The sequence below is a fragment of the Salmo salar genome, chromosome ssa19, assembly GCF_905237065.1.
Source record: "Salmo salar chromosome ssa19, Ssal_v3.1, whole genome shotgun sequence".
NCBI lineage: Eukaryota > Metazoa > Chordata > Actinopteri > Salmoniformes > Salmonidae > Salmo > Salmo salar.
In genome coordinates, this window is record NC_059460.1 from 58,048,657 (window position 1) to 58,076,275 (window position 27,619).

At 41.7% G+C, this 27,619-nt stretch overlaps 2 protein-coding genes across 3 annotated transcripts in view; one reads left to right on the plus strand and one right to left on the minus strand.

Annotated features, from left to right (window-relative positions):
- Positions 1 to 19,060, minus strand: part of capn15 (calpain 15) — an 80,380-nt gene extending 61,320 nt beyond the window's left edge. Inside the window, exon 1 of one of the 2 annotated variants that reach the window (XM_014158877.2) lies at positions 18,779 to 19,060. Coding sequence is in view for 1 of the 2 variants with exons in the window: in XM_014158875.2 (XP_014014350.1) it covers positions 6,936 to 7,114 (179 nt within the window). In the remaining variant the exon portion in view is untranslated. Of the gene's footprint in view, positions 1 to 6,935; positions 10,328 to 18,778 lie in introns of those variants that run through there. The other variant, XM_014158875.2, reaches the window with a different exon arrangement.
- Positions 19,061 to 21,690: 2,630 nt separating this feature from the next.
- Positions 21,691 to 27,619, plus strand: part of ankfn1b (ankyrin repeat and fibronectin type III domain containing 1b) — a 296,743-nt gene continuing 290,814 nt past the window's right edge. The window contains exons 1-2 of the mRNA XM_014158873.2: positions 21,691 to 21,932; positions 26,682 to 26,750. The gene's annotated coding sequence lies outside the window, so the exon portion shown is untranslated. The remainder of the gene's footprint in view (positions 21,933 to 26,681; positions 26,751 to 27,619) is intronic.

Consider the following 27,619-nt stretch of genomic DNA (forward strand, 5'->3'; position numbering starts at 1 on the left):
ATGTAAAACTACCTTGAAAAGGTCAATCTGGTCTCTGGATAACACACTTTAGCATTTCCTGGAAGCATCACAAAAGGAGGAAAAACCTTCTGCAAACCTGATACAGTGCATTCAGAAAATATTCACACCCCTTGACTTTTTCAAAAATGTTGGGATGGTGGGATTCAAATATATTCGATTGTAATTTTTTTGTCAACAAGCTACACAAAATACTCTACTGTCAAAGTGGAAGAAAAATTATAATATTTGGGGAAAAAAGCATGACAAATAAAACTAATATATCTTGATTACATAAGTATTCAACCCCCTGAGTCAATATGTTAGAATCACCTTTGGTAGTGATTACAGCTGGGAGTCTTTCTGGGTAAGTCTCTAAGACCTTTGCACACCTGGATTGTACAACAGTTGCACATGATTATTTTTTGAATTCTTCAAGCTCTGTCAAGTTGGTTGTTGATCATTGCTAGACAGCCATTTTAAAAGTCTTCCCATAGATTTTCAAGCCGAAAACTGTAATTAGGCCACTCAGGAACATTCAATGTCATCTTGGTAAGCAACTCCAGTGTATATTTGTGACCCACCGCTTCTATTATGTAGCAACATTTGAAAAGATTTTATTTTATTTATTTTTTATTTTTTTTACATTGGAATAAAGTAGAGACTCAGAGCTACAAAATGTACATCATACACTGCAGTTGAGGACCTACTGGAGAGTTCTTCTTTGTCTATACCCATTCAGAATCATTCACAACCTCTTAGAGGCCATGTGCTAAACAGAGTGAGTAAGGCAGTGTAGTAGACAACCAAAGATTTCAAGACTAAAAGTGGTGAAAGTAGTAGCCTTGGCCTATATCCTAAACTGTCTTTGTTATAATATGTTATAAATATTTTATAATTATTAGCTGATGCTTACACAGACACTTGTCTATATTGATGGGTCATGTGAAATAAATGCTATAACCTACTCCAAGCCAGCTAAGTGGATGAGTCACTTATTGTCAAGACATGTACACATGTTCATGAAATACAATAGATGGCCAAAATCACCCCCAGACACACCTGGCTAACTTTTTTTATTTATAGCTACTGTATGTTTGGCCAGTTGTTGTGTCAAGTTACTCCGGTTCTTTGTCAATAGCACCTGCTAAATTCTGTGCAGCAATGTTGTTGAGAGCAGTAGAAACACTTTTACAGATCTCCATGGCTAACATTATATCTTTCAAAAAAGCAGCGGTGGCAAGGATTATCTACACATAATGAGCAGACATGTTATAGACAGAAGCGTGTTACATAGCAGACCAATCCGAACTCATCTCTTGGCATGTCCAGCCCATCCATTATCTCAGCCAATCATGGCTAGTGGGAAGGTTCCTGTCCTTTTCCGTAGCTAAACCAACTAGGCTCGTAATTTAACAATTGTATTTGTATTTACAGATGGCATACAAGTTTGTTATTAAGGCACATGAAAGTTCACATGTTCCAGGAGGCATTTCTGCCCAAAAAAAACACATTTTGATAAAATAAATACAAATAAACGTTCAAATGCCTCTCCTGTAAAGTAGTGACGTGCGACATATGCCTAGCTTCTTGAAACAGGTCACATTTGGCCTTGTTTCAGGTTATTGTTCTGCTGAAAAGTGAATTTGTCTTCTAGTTCTGTTGGAAAGCAGACAACCAGGTTTTCCTCTAGGATTTTGCCTGTACTTAGCGCTATTCTGTTTCTTTTTATTCTAAAAAAACTCCCTCGTCCTTGCCGATGACAGGCATACATACCCATAACATGATGCAGCCACCGCCATGCTTGAAAATATCAAGAGTGGTACACAGTGATGTGATGTGTTTGATTTGCCACAAACATAACACTTTGTATTCAGAAAATATAGTTAATTTCTGTGCCACATGTTTTCATTTTTATTTTTGGGCCATATTGCAAACACGATGCATGTTTTGGAATTTTTTTTATTCTGTAGAGACTTCCTTCTTTGACTCTGTCATTTAGGTTAGTATTGTGGAATAACTACAATGTTGTTGATCAATCCTCAGTTCTCCTATCACAGCCATTCAACTCTGTAACTGTTTTAAAAAGTCACCATTGGCCTCATGGTGAAATCCCGGAGCTGTTTCCTTCCTCTCCGGCAACTGAGTTAGAGAGGACGCCTGTATCTTTGTAGTGACTGGGTATATTGATACACCATCTAAAGTGTAATTAATAACTTCACCATGCTCAAAGGGATATTCAATGTCTGCTTTTTTTTTTACCCATCTCCCAATGTGTCCTTATTTGTGGATGAATCTGTGAAATTCGCAGCTCGACTGCGGGACCTTACAGATAATTGTATGTGTGGGGTACAGAGATGAGGTAGTCATTCAAAAAGTCCACGCAACTTATGTGACTTGTTAAAAAAATGTTTTACTCCTGAACTTATTTAGGTTTGCCATAACAAAGGGATTGAATACTTATTGACTCAAGACACTTCAGCTTAAAAAAGTTGATCAATTTGTAAACATTTCTAAAAATATAATTCCACTTTGACATTATGGGGGGGGGGGGGGGTATTGTGTGTAGGCCAGCAACACAAAATCTCAATTTAATAATTTAAAAAAATCAGGCTGTAACACAACAAAATGTGGAAAAGGTCAAGGGGTGTAAATACTTTCTGAAGGCACTGTATAGGCTTAAGTTTCTTTAGAGACCTGTTACCACCATAGACCCAGGCAAAAAAAAAAAAACATTGAATGCATAGCTGGTTTAAGTGTTTAGTTCATGTGTGGGTTGCTTTCTTGAGCAAGCCTAAATCTGTGATTAAAGAGAAGTGAAGAATACTGATTTAGTACACAGACCCTTCCCATGACCAATGAGTCACTGCTGGGAGAAGCTGAATAAAATAATTATACAAAGACAGGACAGTTTGCCAATTTTCAGGGGCTGGGAAGAAACAGCCAGAGAAAGAGTCCAGTGTGTTACAGGACACTATAACTATTTTTCGGGGACTAAACCCTCGACATCAATCACCAAATTTAAGCTGAGCTGTTGTTTTTATATTTCATCCTCTGCCACGGCTCAGCTAGGCTTGCCTAACCTCGTTAGACTCATGCAGAAATGTGTGTGTGTGTGTGGGGTGAGAGAGAGAGGGCAACGGTGCGCTCCAAGCATCATTATACATTGCTCCTCAAAGCCATGTTGTTAGAGGATCTGTGTGTGAGTGAGTGCATTGTGTCCGTGTACGCAGACCCTCTTCGCTACCAAAAGCAGTGTTATGAGAGCGCGTGTGTGTGTGTGTGTGTGTGTGGTGAGATGTGGATGCATGTGTGTATATGAGCTCAGCTGACTGAGGCTCGATTCTGATTGGTGATGGAGACAGAGGATTGTTGCTATGGAGATGCCCATGAACACAGTGTAAAAGGGTCTCCTGAAACAATAAAGGAGTTCAAATCAAATCAAATCTTATTTGTCACATGCGCCAAAAACAACAGGTGTAGACCTTACCGTGAAATGCTTACTTACAAGCCCTTAACCAACAATGTAGTTCAAGAAATAGAGCAGGTTACCTTAGCGTTCTTGGGCACAGGGACTATGGTGGTCTGCTTGAAACATGTAGGTATTACAGACTTGGTCAGGGAGAGGTTGAAAATGTCAGTGAAGTCACTAGACAGTTGGTCCACGCATGCTTTGAATACACGTCAGAGCCGGTGTAGAAGGATTCGATCTTAGTCCTGTATTGATGCTTTGCCTGTTTGATGGTTTGTCTGAGGGCATAGCGGGATTTCTTGTAAATGTCTGGATTAGAGTCCCGCTCCTTGAAAGCAGCAGCTCTAGCCTGTAGCTCGGTGTGGATGTTGCCTGTAATCCATGGCTTCTGGTTGGAATATGTACGTACGGTCACTGTGGGGACGACGTCGTCGATGCACTTATTGATGAAGCCGGTGACTGAAGTGGTATACTCCTCAATGCCATTGGATGAATCCAGGAACATATTCCAGTCTGTGCTAGTAAAACAGTTCTGTAGCGTAGCATCCGCGACATCTGATCACTTCCGTATTGAGCGAGTCACTGGTACTTCCTGTTTTAGTTTTTTATTTTAAGCAGGAATCAGGAGGATAGAATTATGGTCAGATTTGCAAAATGGAGGGAAGTGGGAGAGCTTTGTAATGCGTCTCTGTGTGTGGAGTAGAGGTGGTCTATAGCTTTTTTCTCCTCTGGTTGCACGTGACATAATGGTAGAAATGAGGTAAAATGGATTTAAACTTGCCTGCATTAAAGTCACCTTTCACTAGGAGCGCTTCTGGATGAGCATTTTCTTGTTTGCTTATGGCCTTATACAGCTCGTTGAGTGCAGTCTTAGTGCCAGTAACGATTTGTGGTGGTAAATAGACAGCTACTATTAATATAGATGAGAACTTTCTTGGTAGATAGTGTGGTCTACAGCTTATCATGACGTATTCTACCTCAGGCGAGCAATACCTCGAGACTTATTTAACATTAGACATTGCGCACCAGCAGTTATTGACAAATAGACACACACCCCGCTCCTTGTCTTACCAGACGTAGCTGCTCTGTCCTGCTGATTCACGGAGAAGCCAGCCAGCTCTACATTATCTTTGTTGTCATTTAGCCACGTTTCGGTGAAACATAACATATTAAAACATTGTATGTCCCGTTGGTAGGATCGTCTTAATCGTAGATCGTCCAGCTTGTTTTCCAATGATTGCACGTTGGCCAATAATACGGAGGGTAGCGGTTGTTTACCTCCTCGTCTGCAAATTCTTACAAAGGCAAAATCAAATCAAATGTATTTATATAGCCCTTCTTACATCAGCTGATATATCAAAGTGCTGTGCAGAACCCCAGCCTAAAACCCCAAAACAGCAAGCAATGCAGGTGTAGAAGCACGGTGGCTAGGAAAAACTCCCTAGAAAGGCCAAAACCTAGGAAGAAACCTAGAGGCACCCCGCCCTCCTCCCCCTTTTTCGCCGATCTGATGACGGGCATTTGGGCCTTGTCTCAACAAAGCAGTATATCCTTCGCGTCGGATTCATTAAATAAAAATATTTGTCCAGTTCGAGGTGAGTAATCGCTGTTCTTATGACCAAAAGCTATTTTACGTCATAAGAGACGGTAGCAGCAACATTATGTACAAAATGAGTTAAACAATGCAGGAGAAAAAAATACAAATAGCACAGTTGGTTAGGAGCACGTAAAACGGCAGCCATCCCCTCCGGCGCCATTATCAGTGTCTGATGATGCAAACTGACACTGACAAATTTATTACGGAGACCGCAGTCATCCAAAATTCCATGACCGTCACTGCTCTACCTACAAGACCTCCCCAAGAGATAGTACAGTTTGACTTAACTGAGGGGCAATAGCAGAGTAAGTATTGACAAGCTCAGACAATAGTAGTGAGAGATGAAAGAGCTAGAAAAGGCCAACACTGAATAAATAATGACATCCATTGTAAGGACATTTGATAAGTCTTCAGAAAATCAATAACTAACAACCGGACTTGATTCTCCCGGTGACTCAGCAATAACATCAATACACCGGAGGAGGAAGCCGATAGCAGCTCCACTGTTCTCCTTCCCGGAGAACCGACATTCAAACCTATTACACACCTATAAGCGGGAATTTATAAAAAGAAACACGTCTTTCCCGTAGCTCCTCTGAAGGCAGTAGACTAATCACAGATCACTGGTTCGGTTAACTGTATGGGAAGTTGGAGCCACCTGTTTAAATTATCATGAGCTAAGGGTAAAAACTGGTTATTCAAACTAGGCTGTCCTTTCACATTATTGACTAGCTAGGCCTATATCCTCAATCATTCAAAACTGGCATAATCTAGGTGGGGAAATATTCAATTAAAGCACATCCTGCCAACATGACAAAACATCAGGACTCTTTCAAACAAAAAAACGATAGCAAGCTGTTTCTGAAACGATGCTTCGTCCAGTTTCACATTCACTTCCTTCTTGGAAAATGACCGGGCCTCTAACGCTAACCCCCCCTAAGCTAACAAGATGTTTACTGAGACTGGCGAATCCTCCAAGGTTTTATAGACTACAACACCATTAATTACACTAGGCGGTCGGTCAGTTTGCAGGGAGGACTCTGCCATCTGCGCAGCGGCGGCCATCTGTTAGTGGACGGCAGGTTCCGACAGAGGTCAAACAACAGAGCCAGGTGTAGCGAGTGTTCGCAAACTAAGGTGACAGCATGGAATCAACAGTTGTCTAGTCTGGGAGCCCTCCAAAGTATTTGCCATAAAATGAGCTCCACAAACAACCGGGCGAGAGAGAGTTTGTGCCCGGGTCACTCCATGGGTGCAATCAACTTGGCACACCGATCCAATCAGCTTTTCCTCAAATTCGGCACATAGAGTTGAAGAGGGAGGTACTAAGAGGCGGGATTGTCAGATGTCAAATCCAGCTTAAGTGGATTTTGGATATCATATTAGATACAAAATATTCAAGTGGAACTATGATTAGATCAAATTTGGTGGTGGAACAATAGTTTTGATTGAATAATATTTTATCAGATTTAATGATACTGCAATATTGTCAGTACATGTAAAGAGATTTTATTGAAAAAGCTTGAATATGACATAATAGTCTACAGTAAATCTGTATAGGGCTGTGGCAGATGTCGGATTTAGAGTGGATCAGAGTGCTCTGAGAATTGCCACACTAAAAATAACAAAAACACCCTTAGGATACCACTCAAAGACAACACCTATCACAATATTGTGATTTGCACAATAAAGCTATCTGTCCTTTATGCTCACTCTTACTGCTCCCAGGAACAGCAGTCCCTGTGTAATACAAGCCCTAGTGTTACAGAGCATGGCCCATTTCTCTCCTTGCTGCCCATCAACAGGCCTGACCAGTCTGGCACTCTCGCCAAGATGCAGTGGACTGAGGAGTGAAATGTTGGCTCTTACCTGCGCTCTCTGTGTGGAAGCGGCGGATGCTGCTGGCGCGTAATGAAGGTGGTGCCCCACACAGGACTGCTGTGGCTGTTCCTAAGCCAACCCATAGGAGGCGACGACGGGTACGGGGTGCTCCGGAAGCCGTGGTCCGACTCGGTCTCCGCGGTGAGAGAGGAGGCGGAACTCCCCATCCTCCTTTTGCAGTCTACTTGGGGTTCTCACCCTTTGGTCCCGCAAAATGTGCGGGACGGTGAGGAGCGGAGTGACAGTGCCTTGTGTCTCAATCTCAGGCTTACAGTTTAAGGGTGGGGGACGGGGGAAAGGGGGAGTCTAGGGCTGGGTGAAAACCCTGCTCATGTGTTCTCAGTCCTGACAAATTTCCAACTGGCACATTTCGAAACAAGCCCCATTTCAAAAAGGGATGGATTTCATCCTGTGAAGTGACTCCAAGTGTGCTTGAAGATGGCTATATCCCCCAAAAAATCTAATAGAAAGGCAATAATGAGGAAATCCAAGCGAGGGTATTCAAAAAACAAGTGAAACACGACAATGTTTCAAACTCCAGATCAGGGTGGATTTCCCACAGCGAGGAGGAAGTGCTCAATACAAAATGTAATTGCTTGCCTCGGGCACTGATTCCAATTTGACACTTTCTCCAGGAAATAACTCACACTCACCTCTTCTCTGTAGTGGGTACCAATTTTTCTCTGTCGTAGACTTGTAGGCCTCTTAACTAACTCTCTGGGCCATGTTGTCTGGAGTGTCATTCAACTATTCCTTCTGCACTATTTGCAGTGTTCCTTCCTCGCGTATGCAGTCTCATGCCTGATCCATCATGCTTGAACCCTTTGTCACACACAGACACAGGCAGTGGAAGGGGCACACACAAAGATGACCGGGTCCTCCGTCAATCGCCATCTCTGAGATAATATGGCACAGTTGAGGCACTGGAATGTTTTTTTGTTTGTTGACAAAAAAGGAATCAAACATTTTTACCAAAAAAATAACTGAAAAGTGACTGGCAGAGGTCTGGGGCGTTGGTTTTGCTTAAGCCAGAATGAATTAATGTCAAATTAAAGGACAAACCATGACATGGATAACAAACCAAGCTATTTCGCTATTGTCAAATATGAGGCTATTTTTGTTATTTATTTATATGGCTTTGAATAAGCTTTTAACTCAAAAGAAAATCTGAATACACTAAACCAATAAATCCTTTAATTTTGTATTCTTTTTTACTGTAATGTTTATCTGAGAAGCACAGTCTCAGTCTACTGTCTCAGTTGACTTGTAGTCCAGATTATGAGTGATTCTCTGTGTGCAGGCACTGCTGGCACACTGACTGAAGTTCTGGTATCCAAAGCTCATCTTTCAAATTTCGACACTTGCCCACAGCTGCTTAAGCGGATTTCCCAGAATATTGCTCAAATCACCCCGTTGCATTTCTTAGTGGCTGAAATGTGGGATACTGAGTGCTTACAAAATGTCGCACTCTTCACAACTAGGCTACTCTGACTGAGGTAATGTCCCGAATAGCTATTATAACATGAAAACAAACATGAACTTCGGGAACTGAAATCGAACAAAACCCAAACAACGTGTGTGCAGGCCTACATAAAGCACAGGGAAGAACACGAACAGCACATCATGAAATATGGCTAATGTTCCTACACAGTCCCAATCCAACGAGAAGTTCTACTAAATATTCGACACCTGCGACCTTTATAGCGGAGTGTCCCGTTATGGTCTGCAGTCCTTTGCCGGCGCGTCCACCTGACGAAACGCGAGACGATCCCGGTTTCCGCTCCGCAGTCTGGGTAGCCTATTCTCAGATTTATTTTTAGTCTGATCCCGTCGATGATGCGGCGGTCTGGTGGTTCATTTGTATACAGTAGGCTTTATGTGTGCCAACCTGTCATAGCGAGTAGGCTAACTATGCCAGGGGAACTACGATGGTGCATTCCGGTGCAATGAAGGCGTGAAGTCTAATTATATGCACATGCATTTTTTTATTCCCATGGAGACAAAAACTGTAGCCTGCCTGGTGCCTCTAACACGCGAATACAATACCCCACTTATATTATTCAATCTCACGTATATTCATTATCGACATAAAAAGCTATATAAAAGGCTCATAGCCTATCACTATCAAATGAGCTGCGCCAATATTGAAGATTAAACATATTTCATTCATGCCAATACAGTCTTGCTTATTACAATGTAGTTAACTACAATGTAAAGCGTTGCCTACAAAGGCATTTTAACAATGTATCGAATTACCGTCAGTGCCAGAGCTGCAAAACAGAGGCGAATTCAGAATAAACCATGAAGGCTACAATTGTAGCAATCAGCCAGTTTCCAGTGACTAACTCCGGAGCTGACTAAATTGTATTGAGGGCAGGGACTCATCATGCCAGAGCCGACATATCAGGCTATTAAAAACGTGAAAATGGTACTAAACAGTCTCATCCAGAATTGATTTTAGACTCAAATCCCAGTCTTCTGCCCGGTCCATTCTCGTGCGCTCATAATTCCACTGTTTTATGATGCTGATCCTCTTTGACTTCTATTAGGAAACATCCTCGCTTCCGCCCCGTCGTTGCTTCAGAAATAAATTACTACCCATACTGCAATGCTCCATCCTGGACCCACTGTATGTTTTGCACCGGGGGCTGTTTTCATTGCACTATATTTAAAAAATATATAATTCTCCCTCTCTGATAAGTGCAGTGGATGCAGATGCAATCTCTTAACAGAGAATGACAGCGAGTCAAGCAGCGCGCAGGCGCATTAGGATGTTGGCAGAGAAAGTGAAAGGCTTAATTCAAGAGATCAAAACTGATAAATACCCTCCATCAAGTGTTACTCAGTAGCAGGACTGATACTGTCAGTGTTGTGTTCGAGAACACCTAAAGCGAGACCGATTCAAGACCAAGACTGGAGTAAATGGAGTCCAAACCAAGACCGGAGTAAATGGGGTCCAAACCAAGACCGGAGTAAATGGGGTCCAAACCAAGACCGGAGTAAATGGGGTCCAAACCAAGACCGGAGTAAATGGAGGCCAAACCAAGACCGGAGTAAATGGAGTCCAAACCAAGACCGGAGTAAATGGAGTCCAAACCAAGACAGGAGATGTTGTGTGTCCATATTTCAGAAGAACATATGGATTTTTTTGACATTTAGAATGCTGAACAAAATGCATGCTGAGGGCAAATAGAGAGCCACTCTATAAATTACCACTAACCCATACAGGTCTATAATATACTGAACACAAACATAAAACGCAACATGTAAAGTGTTGGTGTCATGTTTCATGAGATGAAATAAAAGATCCCAGAAATGTTCCATATGGACAAAATGTCGTGCAAAAATGGGTTTACATCCCTGTTAGTGAGCATGTCTCATTTGCCAAGATAATCCATCCACCTGACAGGTGTGGCATATCAAAAAGCTGATTAAACAGCATGATCATTACACAGGTGCACCTTGTGCAGGGGACAATAAAAGGCCACTCGAAAAATGTGCAGTTTTGACACAGAACACAATGCCACAGATGTCTCAAGTTGAGGGAGCATGCAATTGGCATGTTGACTGCAGGAATGTCCACCAGAACTGTTGCCAGAGAATTGAATGTTAATTTCTCTACCATAAGCCGCCTCCAATGTAGTTTTAGAGAATTAACCGGCCTCACAACCACAGACCACGTGTAACCACGCCAGCCCAGGACCTCCACATCTGGCTTCTTCACCTGCGGGATCGTCTGAGACAAGCCACCTAGACAGATAATGAAACTGAGGAGTATTTCTGTCTGTAATCAAGTTTTTCCCAAAGCCTTTTGCTTTTTCTGATTGGCTGGGCCTGGCTCCCCAGTGGGTGGGCCTATGCCCTCCCAGGCCAACCCATGGCTGCGCCCCTGCCCAGTCATGTGAAATCCATAGATTAGGGCCTAATTATTTTCAATTGACAGATTTTCTTATATGAACTATAACTCTGTAAAATCGCTGAAATTGTTGCATTTATATTTTTGTTCAGTATAGATAAAATGACAAAATATGTTATAACTTCCCTGGTCTTCCCTTACTAATAGTGACTGTGCAACTTTCAAACAATTGCCCTGATTCTTCCCTTCAAGAAAATTCTGACAAGACTGACAAAGTTTGAGGATATTTTTCAATGAAAGTAAAGGACAGTAATGTTACGAGTAAAGTAGGAAGCCCAGGTTTCAATAGGTGATAAAAAAATGTGTTACGAAAGGAGCATGGACATCTGGCCTGGCGAAGAAGTTTTATGCACTGACTGAATGGATGCTGATAATGTGTATGTGACAATATATTTAAAAAAATACACTGCTCAAAAAAATAAAGGGAACACTAAAATAACACATCCTAGATCTGAATGAATGAAATAATCTTATTAAATACTTTTTTCTTTACATAGTTGAATGTGCTGACAACAAAATCACACAAAAATAATCAATGGAAATCCAATTTATCAACCCATGGAGGTCTGGATTTGGAGTCACACTCAAAATGAAAGTGGAAAACCACACCACAGGCTGATCCAACTTTGATGTAATGTCCTTAAAACAAGTCAAAATGAGGCTCAGTAGTGTGTGTGGCCTCCACGTGCCTGTATGATCTCCCTACAACGCCTGGGCATGCTCCTGCTGAGGTGGCGGATAGTCTCCTGAGGGATCTCCTCCCAGACCTGGACTAAAGCATCCGCCAACTACTGGACAGTCTGTGGTGCAACGTGGCGTTGGTGGATGGAGCGAGACATGATGTCCCAGATGTGCTCAATTGGATTCAGGTCTGGGGAACGGGCGGGCCAGTCCATAGCATCAATGCCTTCCTCTTGCAGGAACTGCTGACACACTCCAGCCACATGAGGTCTAGCATTGTCTTGCATTAGGAGGACCCCAGGGCCAACCGCACCAGCATATGGTCTCACAAGGGGTCTGAGGATCTCATCTCGGTACCTAATGGCAGTCAGGCTACCTCTGGCGAGCACATGGAGGGCTGTGCGGGCCCCCAAAGAAATGCCACCCCACACCATGACTGACCCACCGCCAAACCGGTCATGCTGGAGGATGTTGCAGGCAGCAGAACATTCTCCACGGCGTCTCCAGACTCTGTCACGTCTGTCACATGTGTTCAGTGTGAACCTGCTTTCATCTGTGAAGAGCACAGGGCGCCAGTGGCGAATTTGCCAATCTTGGTGTTCTCTGGCAAATGCCAAACGTCCTGCACGGTGTTGGGCTGTAAGCACAACCCCCACCTGTGGATGTCGGGCACTCATACCATCCTCATGGAGTCTGTTTCTGACCGTTTGAGCAGACACATGCACATTTGTCTTCCCTGTGGCTCAGTTGGTAGAGCATGGTGTTTGCAACGCCAGCATGGTATGTGCAACGCCAGGGTTGTGGCTTCGATTCCCACGGGGGGCCAGTACAAAAAAAGTGCATGAAATGAAATGAAATGTATGCATAAGTCGCTCTGGATAAGAGCGTCTACTAAATGACTAAAAATGTAAAAAAATGTAAAAAAAAGTAAATTTGTGGCCTGCTGGAGGTCATTTTGCAGGGCTCTGTCAGTGCTCCTCCTGCTCCTCCTTGCACAAAGGCGGAGGTAGCGGTCCTGCTGCTGGGTTGTTGCCCTCCTACGGCCTCCTCCACGTCTCCTGATGTACTGGCCTGTCTCCTGGTAGCGCCTCCATGCTCTGGACACTACGCTGACAGACACAGCAAACCTTCTTGCCACAGCTCGCATTGATGTGCAGCTCGCATTGATGTGCCATCCTGGATGAGCTGCACTACCTGAGCCACTTGTGTGGGTTGTAGACTCAGTCTCATGCTACCACTAGAGTGAAAGCACCGCCAGCATTCAAAAGTGACCAAAACATCAGCCAGGAAGCATAGGAACTGAGAAGTGGTCTGTGGTCACCACCTGCAGAACCACTCCTTTATTGGGTGTGTCTTGCTAATTGCCTATAATTTCCACCTGTTGTCTATCCCATTTGCACAACAGCATGTGAAATTTATTGTCAATCAGTGTTGCTTCCTAAGTGGACAGTTTGACTTCACAGAAGTGTGATTGACTTGGAGTTACATTGTGTTGTTTAAGTGTTCCCTTTATTTTTTTGAGCAGTGTATATTATGAGTTTTTTACTCTGTTGGTCTCGGGAAGAAATTACAATCCTCATTGTCCGAGACCGTGTCAAGAAAAGTAAAAATGTGTCTGACAACGAGACACTCAATATGTGGTCTCGAGACCGGACTTGAGTACGATAACACTGCATACTGTAGCCTATTTGTATTATTATATGTTAATTACAGGAGGCTAGGCTACTTATCATAAACTGTGAAATGAAAGGAGTGGTATTAAAGCCCAAAAAGTATTTAAAAAGAGAAAATGGGTATCATGTGTCAATAAAGGGTTAATAAGCCAGTGTGAAACAGCACCACCAATCACTGCTCAACTGTCCCTTCACATTGCTGAGATAAGCCTTCAACTTCCCGAATCTCCCTTTCTTCCTCTTTGCACTCCTCTCTTCCTTTATTCTCCCCTCCATACCACTTTGACCTCATTCCTCCCTTCACAATATTCCTTGGTAGAAAACACAGAAAAAATGATAGGCCTACAGTGTATATTTTAGACTACCTCTAAGACACAACAATTGCACTCAAGTCTGGTTTCCACAGCAAAACAGTGGGTAAATCATTAGCTACATAGCAACCAATAGGAAGCAGCACACACAGTCCATTCACCATTGCAACACATAGGCCATTTTGTTTAATAGAACAGGGAGTGGTGAATTGGCTGGCCCATACTTGTCTGATAACTGTAACTGTGTGCGTGTGTACCTGGCAAGGAAAGGTCATGCCTCTCTGTAGAAGACCTCTTCCTGTTTTGTCACACATGTTGAAAGAAGAACCCAAACTGGTCCGACTAGTCAGAACTACTGGATCATTTACATAGTAAGCTCTACTGTATGAGAATGTATAATATAACACTATTGACATTTGTGTTGATCAAAAGCTATAATCTATAACACACTTCCCCTATTTCACTTTAAAATGTATGTCAAACAATGTTTAACAAACCACACAACTCTATGCACAAGGACTACTTTTAACAAGTTCCAATGAAAAATGTACAAAAACTAATTGCGTGGAAAAAAACTGAGGATGCAAACCTTGGTAATGGAATTACGGTTAAAATCTCCCTCAGGTTTTTATTAGGGCTGGGGAATTGCCAGGGACCTCACGATACATTGGTTCCGATACGATATGTATTGCGATTCTATATGTATCGAAATTCGATACTGTGAATTTATTGAGATTCGATGTTCCAAACATATTGCTCACCATATGTCTCCTGAAAACAAGTTGATCAGTCATGGAAATAAAAAAGTGCTGTAAACAAATTGTCTCCCTATTTAAAAAGAAGATGGAGAACAAGCTATGAAGGAAAGATACTGGCGTTTTGGTGCAGGTACAGCCAACTACCACAAAAATAATATTGCGATAATGTCAAAATGATACGATATCTCATCAAAAATAATATCCAGATATGTAACTGTATACATTTTTTCCCATCATTAGTTTTTATGTAACAACGTTTTACAAAAAACTCGAAATATCTGCTCCGAAATTAAGATTCAAAGATCAGAAAGAATTTGACATGGAACCTTGAGTTTGAAAAAAAAAATCTGTGGATATATACCCAGTAACGGAATTACGGTAACGGAATTACATCACGGGTCCCTAATCTGTACTACACAGAGATGCAATTTATGGATATGAACGTCCTTCTCCTCATATTTCACAAGTTCGGACATCACAGCGCAGCACAGCAGAGCACAGTGCAGTACAATACGACACAGCAGAATAGAGTTCAGCACAGCGCAGTAGATTATAGTTCAGTACAATATACTGTAATGTACTTTTCTGGACGTCCGGTGTCGGTCAGTGCTCAGTGGGTGAGGATTCTGGTTACAGTAAATGGAAAGAGGGGGCTCATGGGTAGGTGTTAAGCCTTCCGCATGCGTTGGTTCTGCTAGCGCCCAGCCAAACTCAGCAAGGAGAACTGAACGAGGGCGCTCGCATACTTCCTTAAAAGACCTTCCCTTGAAAAATGAGAAAAAAGCGGCAATAGTACTGTTTGTCCATTTTGAGATGCCGTAGCCAATATACACTTTCTCAAAGTAGTCAGAATGAATCTAAGATCATTCTAGAAACCTGTCATTCATTTTGACGTTTTTGCAGAGATCTTAGGCGCGGAATTCTACATCTAACTAATCAAATACTAATCAGTATTTCTTAAGTGAACAAAAGGTTCATGGAAATGAGTTGTCTCTCGTTGAATGACAACAAACATTGCACTGAAGAATCCCTACTGTTGACCAATCGCCGACGAAGGGGCATAGACTTCGGTAACAGAATTACCCGTTTTAATCACTTAATAACAAACAAAATTGATATCAATAAAATCACTATAACTAATTGTTAGGTCTACCATTACTTGTTACTTCTGTGAACTTTCATTATCCTCCCTCCTTATGAGGGAGAGACGTTAGAAGAAAAAAAAATTGAATTAGATTTTTGGTAACGGAATTACAAGGCAATATTTCTTAAACTTACAGAAGGTAAACAATTTCTCAAACTAAATCTAAGTGTTGATATTAGTTGGCAGGGGTCTTTACGTTAACATTGTGTTTTGATGTATTTCTGATGCCCTTTAAGACTTTTTCTGGTAGATGTTTTCTAAAGCCCTTTTTCCCTCTGCTTATCCGGAAATCTAAGCTAGTGATGCATCGAAATTACATTTTTGGCCGATAGCGATATCCGATATTTCACTTGGCAAAAAATCCGATACCGATACTGATAACCGATATTTAAGAAATGTGTTGCCTTTTAAGCATTCTAGTACAGTTAAATATCTAACACACACACATGGACGTAGTGGTCTAAGGCAATGCATCTCAGTGCAAGAGGCGTCACTACAGTCCCTGGTTCGAATCCAGGCTGTATCACATCCGGCCGTGATTGGGAGACCCATAGGGCGGTACACAATTGGCTCAGCGTCGTCCGGGTTTGAACCAGGGTTGGCCGTCATTGTAAATAAGAATTTGTTCTTAACTGACTTGCCTAGTTAAATAAAGGTTAGACAAACTGACCAAAAAGTTATTTAGTTGGCATTTACGTATGTCCCCATTACCAGTAAAACATCATCAAAACCTATTTCTTTCACTTACTTGCTGTACTGTTTTGTTGTTCATTTGTTCAGCCGTTTCATTCTCAAACAGGATTTCATCATACATGTCAAGCAGTGAAGTTTCAGCTCTATCTGTCCGTGGCCTCTCTTCCTCGGTGCACACTGTCACTGTGTCCGTTTCCATCTTGTCCAGCTGTGTATGTAACATTTCACGTAAACCCTGTTTCTTGTCTGGTTCTTGTACATAGCATTGAGCATGGTGGCGATACAGTAAAGAGAGAATGCCACCGAATCGCTTGTTCACAGCCTGTGTTGGCAGTATTGTTGAGCAGGCGTTTCAATGCCATGACAGAGTGTATCACGTCTGCTGCAGGCGCAGTTGATGAGCTTATTTCTCAAGTCAGTTGTTTTGAATGGAGCTAGCTAGTGTGTTCATGTTTCCAAGTTTCAAACATGTTCTCAAATGTCATTGAAATGGCAGCAGCGGTATGACAACCCGCACATTCATGAGCATGCAATACGACTTTCCTCAGTATGAAATCCTTGACGACCCACTGTGCTGTCAGACTCAGCATGCTCATAAGGCTGATATCACTGGTCCAAATGTCAGTCGTGAAGCTAATAGCAGTGACGCTATTACTGTCTAACTCCAGTAGGGCAACATCTGAAAAATAGCGCACTTGGTGTACCGGTGCTCGACCAGTCGGCGAAAGCCAACATCACCCACAACAGAGAACGGTTGATTGTCAAGGGCAATGAATTCCATTATCTTGGCATTAATGGGTTTCGCCTTTGAGTTGTCTCGCTGAAATATTCTTACTCTTTCAAATGACTGCTCAACTTGTTGACTGCTCGATCCACACAGCAGACATTGTGGGCTAGGTTAGGAATGCTGTGTTTCACGTGTAGCGCTACATTTTACTTGGCGTCATTACGTCATGTATCTACGTTATATAGGTATGTACGTCAGCTTTGACATTGGTTTTGCATATCGGCATTAAACTAGACATCGGGCCAATGTTGGCATTTTTAGCTAATGTCGGCCGATTCCGATAAGGTCACCGATATATTGTGCATTCCTAAGCATAAGCCTTTCATTTTTGGGCTAGTTTTAATATGGAAAATGGTTAAAAAAATGTATCTATGCCTATATTTCTCAAAAATATAGACTCTTAGTTTTCATTTGATACCCAATTGATATGCTCCTATGAACTTCACATGTTTGTGCTCATGGATCCTTTTTGATGGAAATGGCCTGCATTTAGGTTGCCAGTATGGAATGCTGTCCTGACATAGAAGACAAACACAAGCGTTGTCATAGAACTTAAGAGTGGTGTGCATGTTCCCTGAAGCAAGGAGTGCTCTTCCATGTAGCAAGCTCCCTCTCAAACAGAAAGTGGTTTTCAGTAGACAAAATATGGCTATGGTGCAGTCTTCAAACACCAATTTGAAAGAGTAAGACATTTATAGATTGGAAAAGCATTACATACATTTATTTGGCAACGTTTCTTCCTTAGGCCATGTCGGTTCTATTTAGCATTTAGGAATCAGTTTGATTCTACTCTACTCTATGGTAAGCTAGCCTAGCCATAGCTGGCACCATGTAAACTGCAATTCCAACGCTTTGTTTTAACGTTAAGAAACGTCAATAATCATTGCTGGCGAAACGGTTTTCGAAACATATGGCCTTTATCTTTCATATCAGCAAGAAATAATCTTTCAAATAAAAAAAAAGATGCACTTACTGTAGCAACGTTTACAGATCCATACACTGTGTGCCGTGCTTGAAAAAGTACCCAATTATCATACTGGCGTAAAAGTAAAGATACCTTCATAGAAAATGACTCGAGTAAAGGGTAAAGTCACCCAGTAAAATACTACTTGAGTAAAAGTCTAAAAGTATTTGGTTTTAAATATAGCCTACTTTAGAATCAAAATTAAATGTAATTGCTAAAATATACTTAAGCATCAAAAGTTAAAGTAAAAATAACTTAAAATTCCATATATTAAGCAAATCAGACAGCACCATTTTATTACATTTTTTAAATTTACGGACTGCCAGGGGCACACTCGAACACTCAGAGGTCATTTACAAACGAAGCATTATTTTCTCTAGGAATGTAAGTTAGTGAAGTAAAAGTTAAAAGTAGTCACAAATATGAATTTATACTACAGATACCAAAACAACGACTTAAGTGGTACATTCAAGTATTTTTACTTAAGCACTTTACGGGAAGAAAATACCTTCATCAATAGGCGCTAAAGGTAGTTCGCGTCTATGAATGGGCTAGACTAGCCATACAGGGGCAAGCAGACAGTCAAAGCATATCATATGTTGCTTAGGTTTAGCTGGAGAGCAATGGCTAGTCCAACTACCATCACGTTCCTACCACGGGGAAATAAAATAACTTGCAACAAAGTTTATAAAAGCAACACAGCGTGACAGCTAAATTAGCTACAATGTAGCAGCAAGAAATCATTGCATAGTCAACCCATAGGATGACGCGGGACAGCGGGAGACAAGAAAGCCGGGGGACAATTGTAAACAAAGACAGCCACGAATATAGATTGGCATAATCGATATTGTCAAAGGTTTGAGTCCATTTCTGATTATACAATCTAGGTCGAAAGGATTCTTACCTCAAAACACGTAGCTGGTGATGTAAGGTTGAGGACAAGCTGCTCCTTTCTTGATTGTCGAACGTACTAACTTTTCTATATTAGCAGCCAAATGTTAAGTTCTATCCGAAATTGCAGTTTGATCTGCGTTAGCTGCTGAATACATTGTTCACCGTTACCGCCTCACTCCAGTGCATCCTTGAGCTATTTGTTTTACTAGCTAATATCTAATTTCTCGTTCCACTCCATCGAGTTAGGTATTGAATACAGTCATCATGTACGTTACCTCAAAAACACCAGGAAGGGGAATCTCCAAGGAGCCAAAGCAAAATAAAAGTACGTTTTCTACGTAGAGTTAAATCAGTTTAATTGTGTTTCTACGTTCAGTATGCGTAGAGTTCATTCGGGAATATGACCAAAATAACTACGTTTCCCTTGGTACACCGCAACTCTAATAAGTAGGATATCCGTTCCCCCTTTTTTTTACACAAATGTCGTCATCATTTGAATTTGACACTTTATTAAAATACCACTGTATTATTTTCTGACGTTGTTTAATACATATTGTATTATTGTATTGAGCACGTTATGCATAATGACTTAAGGTATTCTTGTTTTAGAATTAAAAATAATCATTATTATATTTTGGTTACAGGTAGCCTACATCTAATGTATTAGGCTACAACAGTTTACACACCATTCTATCAATAGGCACATAAAACATCACAAACAAACAAAACCCTACAGAAACCAGTGTTGGGGAGGAGTGAACTACAACTAGTAATTGGGGCAGCACTCTAAGGCACGGCATCTCAGTGCTAGAGTTGTCACTACAGACCCTGGTTTGATCCTGGGCTATCACAACTGGCCATGATCTGGAGTCCCATAGTGCGGGCACAATTGGCCCAGCGTCGTCCGGGTTAGGGGAGGGTTTGGCTGGGTAGGCCGTCATTGTAAATAAGAATTTGTTCATAACTGACTTGCCCGGTTAAATAAATAAAACAAACTCAATTTTGCAGTAGCTTAGTGGTAGTTGAACTAAATTTAAATATAGGTAGTGTTTTCAGTAGTTAATTAATTTTTTAACATGTAGCGGTGTAGCTAACTACTGGAACTAGCCTACACACTAACTACTGGAAGTATCCTACACACTACTTATTTTGCAAAAATAAAATATTGTTGTAGGCAAGAATGTCCTTTCTTTTCCGGCATCAGACCTGCCAAATTTTCACTTGAAACAGTTATTTTGTTTAAAAGGCCAAATTACACATTCTGTTAACATACACCAGGGTTGATCTGTTCTTGCAATTCGTAGAGTATGACATTTCAGATTTAGATATCATAATTTATCATGAAGTAGTTTGGATTTAGTGAACTACTTTTCCAAAGTAGCTTTAGTTAAGTAAACTATATTTTTCTTAAGGGTAGCTTTAGTGTACTTTTACTTCTTCCAGTGTGATATAATTGGTAGCTCGGTAAACTATATTTTCAGCGTAACTTCCCCAACACCGACAGAAACACATAAAACACATGTTTTACAAATACCAGTCAAATATCGAATCTCTTGGAATATCTTATTCAGTGCATTGTTAATTTTCCATTTCATTTCATGTTATGTGAAAATCACAGGGTCCCACAAACAAAGCCATAATAACTGTCCCGACTATTCTTATTATTTTTGCAGACATATGCTGTCATCTAGTGGCACTTACGTGCACCATTCGAACAAAACTAACAAAACTAACAGATATTATATTTAAGAAATACAAAGCTCTTCCCAACTCAGTTGACGCATATAGAATAGAATAGAATTTAAAAAAAATCTCCAGAACTAACTTCAGTTCTGGCATTGGTATTAATAAACATGTAACAGCAAGATACACCCCCCCAATTATTAATAGATATAGGGTCAACGTCCATGACATGCCTTGAGCGCGTTACACGCATATCGGGGTCTCAAATTCATCTCAGCTAATCCGAGTTGAAGATATCTCTTTAAAATGGTAATGTCAAAGTCCCTGGCTGTAGGCTAGGCATGAATGAATAGCCTAATATCATAAAGTAATAATGTTATCATTCACTAGATGTAAATTATAGACCTTTGAAGTCTCCTTTATGATGACAGTCTTTGAACTCATATACACATTTTTTTCATGGCCTTTAAAAAAAAAGGTAATCCCTTCGTGTAGAGTGGACTGATGCCAACAGAGGATTCTGTTTCAGCAATCGTAGGATAATATTTCATTTTAATGTCTGACTGCCTGAATAAAGAAATAGACCTAAAGAAAATAATAAATATTAGTATTATGTATTTGTTTTTACAATTTGTTAGAGGACATCTAACATCAATAAACAGTTTATACATATAATTAATGCAGGGGTTTTCTACGACATCAACATTTGCTAAAATCTGTGAAAGGGCTAATAACATATTTAACCAAAGACATGCCTTGTAAACGACTTTTATTTTACGTCAATGTAGGGCCTAAAGCTTAAATGCACAAACCCTTTTGCATAGCATGTGAAAGAATTTGTGAGCACGGATAATCTCTAATGCTGGTGTCACTCCATGTGTTTGAACCGCGGAAGGTTCAAGGATTATGTACGTCAGAGTTATGACTTTAAAGTGTGTCATGACAGAGATTGAACAGGGGCTATAGTATTCATTCTACGTCAATTGTACTGTAATACGTTTTGAACTGGTCCTAAAACCATTTGATTTATAATCAGATTTTGATCTCTCTTTCTCAATACAATAAATGGCACCGTTATCAAGTGGGAAATTAAAAGAAACTTCAAATTAAACATATTTTCTTAAAATAAGGGTTTTCGATAATGTATCAAAGGGCCCATGTGTGTCGGGAAACGTTGTTCAGGCGGAGTTCTAGTGAAGTGAGGCGGAGCGAGCAATCCTTTCAGGGATGAAACGCGGGCTGAAGAATAATGAATGAGAGAAAACTGGGCGGAGAAAGTTAGACTTGATTTTCACATGTCTCGAGAAATAAGCTCTTAGTGCCATGGTAAATTTACTTTTTTGGAGTAGTAGGACAGCTATTCTACAGTGGATATTTATTTGACTTTTATTTGACTGTAAAGTAGCCTAAATAAACGAACATTCTAAAACGGTCTGGACTGGAGTTAGCCACTTGGATTGGAAGACTTCTTTGTGAAGAAGGTATGTGAATGTGATGAAATGGGATTGGAACACATTATTTCTTGCGCTTGTCGCTTTGAAAGACAGTGCACTTGTTCTGCCTTTGTTTGACATTCCAGAGCTCTGGGTTATGATGCACTTTTTATACATTCCAAATGTAGCCTATGCTCCAATGTTTTAGACCAAGCAACTAATTACATAAGTAATTTATTCGGGTTTTTAGAGTGTGTATTGTTTTCAAAGGCCAGTAGCTCAGCGTACACACTGTTGTCATGACAATGCTACGGAAACAGCGCATGGCAAGTTTGTTAGCCGCTACTGCGTTGAACTTCTATTCAACTACAGCCATTCTAGGCACTTTACAAATCCACTCTCACTACAAACTAAGTCTACTTTCATTGGCTATGAAGTCTGGAATGTCATGGTTCATGACGCCAAATCTTTTAAATCCAAACGTTCTATTGGGTGTTAGCTAGGTTCTCAAAATGAATCTTTTTTTCTCTGTCCAGCTGCACTTGCTGATGTTTGACTCGTGTTGTAGCCTATTTATTCAACAACACATGGCCATAATTATACAACTTGCAAATAGCTTTATTTAATAAGTTGTTGTTTTCTATGTAAAGAAGAATAGTTAATAGTGGTTAATAACGGTTAATGTTAAGGGGTTAGTAGGGAATGGGATTAAGGAAATAGTTGAGTGAGGTGTGTCCTGTGTTTCTGTGGGACTGAGACAGCTTGTGACCCCGCTAGTCAGGAAAGGGATGCTTTTAGGCAGACCTTCTCTTGTTGTTAATAGCCAGCACACATGTGGAAGTGACAGCCTCTACAATAGGGCCAGGAAAGAGTTTGGGCTAGCTGCTTGGAGGAAAAAGGAAATCTAGAGGGGTGTGTGTGTGTGTGTGTGTGTGTGTGTGTATGTCTATTTGCCAGTGTGTGTACAGTACAAAGACAGTTTGTGTTGGTGGGAGGTTCGCTGAGATTACAGGGTTATGGACTCACGTGAGAGGATGCCAGTTCACAAGGGGCTTTCCTTTGTCCTTCATAAAATGATGTCATCATTGGAACGGATCCGACCTGTATCCAATTTGATGGCTGTAACAAAGTCATAAACAGGATATGAATCTCCTGCTCTGCTCAGCTGAGTCTGATAGTTTTATTCATTTACGAGTTTTCCAGTGCTTTCCTCAATGCAATACGACCTGTCTCATTGGCTATGGACATTTAAGAAGTACTTACAGTGCTAAACGTCAACTTGCTCTCCGGGAAGACTATAAATCACTTGAAAATCCAAGGTTGTTGTGTACATGCTGTTTGCTTCCCTGCCTCTATGTCAGAGCACGCAATGACGCCTCTCTCCAGCTATACGATCGCCCGTAAGGCACAGATATACGCACCTAAGCACAGAGTCACAGACAGAGGCCTGGCAAAATGAATACATCAAAGATACATCTGTTACTTATGCATGTTTGATGGAATAGGCAGGCTGTAGACACTCACTGCCCCGAGTTACAGCATTTATTAGCATGCATGACTAGGTGAAAGCTAAGGCGTGAATGTAGATGACTTGGGTTAGGGAGAGAAGGTAGGGTATAGCTAAGATGCTGTGTCAGAAGAATAGGGTTGCACTTAGTAGGCATGAAACAAGGAAAAACTGGTTAAAACTAAGGCAGGGGTACAGGAACCTGTCCAATGTGTTAATGTTCATTTTGCATTGGAAAACCTTTTCAACCATTTGGGTCCACTGAACTCGATTCAATCGCCCCCAAACTGATCTCCTTGGTTATAGCTTCTATGTGCTTTAATGGAATCAAATGACTTGGTTGATTCCAAAAAGTGCATTCACAGGGGTTTTAAAAAGGGTTCAAATGGAGTCTGACATGTATAGGAAATATGTGTTTACTGTGGGCTCGTCCCAAATGGAACCTTATTCCCTATACAGTGCACTACTATTCACCAGTGCACTTTGTAGGGAATAGCATGCCCTTTGGGACACTGACCTTTTTATTATAACTGTGCTTGGGGCGTATGGGTGTCAATACCGAAGCCCACTTTTCAGCAGGTGCTGTGGCCGTGAATGATTTACAGAATAATTATGCTGAATAAATACATGCATAATATTATTAATCATATTCGTGGTATGTTTTCATAACTGGAGAAAAGCTCTGTGGTGTCGGAATAAAAAATACTTCAACAGAGATGAATTCTAGGTTTGTTGCTTTTTTAAAGTTAATCAAACAAGAAGTATGTTTTAAGCAAACTCAGCAAAAAAAGAAACGTCCTCTCACTGTCAACTGTGTTTATTTTCAGCAAACTTAACATGTGTAAATATTTGTCTGAACATAACAAGATTCAACAACTGAGACATAAACTGATCAAGTTCCACAGACATGTCACTAACAGAAATTGAATAATGTGTCCCTGAACAAAGGGGGTCAAAATCAAAAATAACAGTCAGTATCTGGTGTGGCCACCAGCTGCATTAAGTACTGCAGTGCATCTCCTCCTCATGGACTGCACCAGATTTGCCAGTTCTTGCTGTGAGATGTTACCCCACTCTTCCACCAAGGCACCAGCAAGTTCCTGGACATTTCTGGGGGGAATGGCCCCATCCCTCACCCTCCGATCCAACAGGTCCCAGACGTCCTCAATGGGATTGAGATCTGGGCTTTTCACTGGCCATGGCAGAGCACTGACATTCCTGTCTTGCAGGAAATCACACACTGAACGAGCAGTATGGCTGCTGGCATTGTCATGCTGGAGGGTCATGTCAGGATGAGCCTGCAGGAAGGGTAACACATGAGGGAGGAGGATGTCTTCCCTGTAACGTACAGCGTTGAGATTGCCTGCATTGACAACAAGCTCAGTCCGATGATGCTGTGACACACCACCCCAGACCATGACGGACCCTCCACCTCCAAATCGATCCCGCTCCAGAGTATAGGCCTCGGTGTAACGCTCATTCCTTTGACGACAAACACGAATTCGACCATCACCCCTGGTGACACAAAACCGCGACTCGTCAGTGAAGAGCACTTTTTGCCAGTCCTGTCTGGTCCAGCAACGGTGGGTTTGTGCCCATAGGCGACGTTGTTGCAGGTGATGTCTGGTGAGGACCTGCCTTACACCAGGCCTACAAGCCGTCAGTCCAGCCTCTCTCAGCCTATTGCAGACAGTCTGAGCACTGATGGAGGGATTTTGCATTCCTGGTGTTACTCGGGCTGTTGTTGTTGCCATCTTGTACCTGTCCCGCTGGTGTGATGTTCGGACGTACCGATCCTGTGCAGGTGTTGTTACACGTGGTCTGTCACTGCGAGGACGATCAGCTGTCCGTCCTGTCTCCCTGTAGCGCTGTCTTAGGTGTCTCACAGTACGGACATTGCAATTTATTGCCCTGGCCACATCTGCAGTCCTCATGCCTCTTTGCAGCATGCCTAAGGCACGTTCACACAGATGAGCAGGGACCCTGGGCATCTTTCTTTTGGTGTTTTTCAGAGTCAGTAGAAAGGCCTCTTTAGTGTCCTAAGTTTTCATAACTGTGACCTTAATTTCCTACCGTCTGTAAGCTGTTAGTGTCTTAACGACCGTTCCACAGGTGCATGTTCATTAATTGTTTATGGTTCATTGAACAAGCATGGGAAACAGTGTTTTAAACCCTTTACCATGAAGATCTGTGAAGTTATTTTGATTTTTGCGAATTATCTTTGAAAGACAGGGTCCTGAAAAAGGGTCATTTCTTTTTTTGCTGAGTTTAGGTAAGTGTACAGGCAGTACCTATGGATGTGTCATAGATGTGTTTGTGTGTGACTTGTGTATGTGCGTGCGTGTGTGTATATTTAGTGTTTCCTCATACCCACTCTGAACCAACTACTGATAGGATCCTTCTAATATCAATGTCCAGTAAACAATCTACCATATCTACCAACCAAGCACAATGAGCACTAGGCCTAAGTAGGACTCAGTACTGGAGAGCAAAGAGCTTTTTTGTGATCATCACATACCACTAAGAGCACTTGATAATCCCAGCCATTGTTGGGTTCATCTCCATCTCCATCATTGACATCCAATAGTTCCTATGTGAGAGGAGGCCCAGGGCAGAACATTGGAGGAAAATAACATAGAGAGCATACAGGACAGTGAGGGCACAGAGAGGCTACTACTCCACTAAATCACAAGGCCTAAAGGACAGCTTTGAAATCCAAGACACCAAGATCTGAGAGGACTTAGGAGGCCCTGGAGAGAGAGAGAGATAAGGAAAGACACTGAGAGTGTGGATGAGAGAGCGAGAGAGACAGACAAAGAGACTCAGACGGCAAGAGAGAGAGAGAGAGAGAGAGCGAGAGAAAAATATATATGTGAGTTAGCTGAGCCATGGAAGTCTACATGGAGCCTCCTCTGTAGATGACATGTGACAAGGTGAGAGTGAAAGAGATGCACCTACTCTCCCACAACACCCCCCATCACCCATTCCTCACCGCACCCTTCGGAACGCTGCACACGTAAGGAGTTCCTTGCCCTCTCCCTTCCACCAAGCTCACTCAATCTATCCCAGGTGTGTGGTACAGTAGCTGGTTAAATATCTTAGCCAACTGCAGGCTACTGCAAGAGGCAGCAGGTACCCTAGCGGTTAAGAGCGTTGGGCCACTAACCGAAAGGTTGCTGGTTTGAATCACCGAGCCGACTATGTTCTCTTGAGCAAGGCACTTAAAATTGCTCTTGAAAGTTGCTCTGGATAAGAGCATCTGCTAAATTGCAAAAATGTTTTCTCTGTAGGTGATGGTTTCACTGTAAAGAGAGGGCAAACTGGGGAGTCGGAGGAGCCAGAATGGAGGACCTCATAGGGTAAGAGAGCTGACCATTTCCTTTCATCATGTGTGTGTGTTACTGTGTGTTGTCAAGAGGAGTTCCTGCCTCTTTTTTGGTCATTTCCCCCCTTCATGAGCTCATTATTGCAGTTTCCTGGAAGTGTTGTTGCCATGTGCTTTTCAGGCGTAAAATCAGGATTGGGGAAGCATTTCATCTGCGCACTACCACACTGTTGGTGATTTCATAGCAGCAGTAGGCTATTTGGATAGTATGACATCTTATTTTGTGGTTAAACACCACTCCAGCTACAAGGTCCAAAGCGAGTGCAAATGCAGGACTCATTTTGAATAAAGAGCCTTTGTGGTTCTTGCTGCTTGTTTGAACGGTTCTTTACGATCTGAATTTATGTGTTGACTGAAGTGAAGGGAGCATGTGGATCCTGTTGTTTTTGTGTGTGGGGGGGGATTATATATGTTTTCCACGCACTACACTACATAAGGCCCTGTACACTACTTTTGTGAAAAATATTTATTCAGATTTTTCTAGAGGGTGCCGCTTCATCCTCAGTACCCCTACTTCCCGTGGCTATGTGTACAAGTTCAAACGAAACCTGGATGGCTAATCTAGGATCAGCTTTGAATACAGTTCCTGGTTCTATTGCTGCCGTTCATATAGGAGAAGGATGGAATTATCCCTAGATACCGTTAGTATTCAGGGAAGGAAAGCTGATCCTAGATCTGCGACTAAGGGAAACGTATTTTAGGAGTCCCTTTGTAGGACCTCATGTCTTTGGCAGATGTTTTTGTAAACAGATGCTCCGTGTCTCATGGTTTCTCTTGTCTCTCTGATGATTTTCTTGGGACTGATCTTGTTAGGGACTAAGAGGTTTACAGACAAACGTGTCT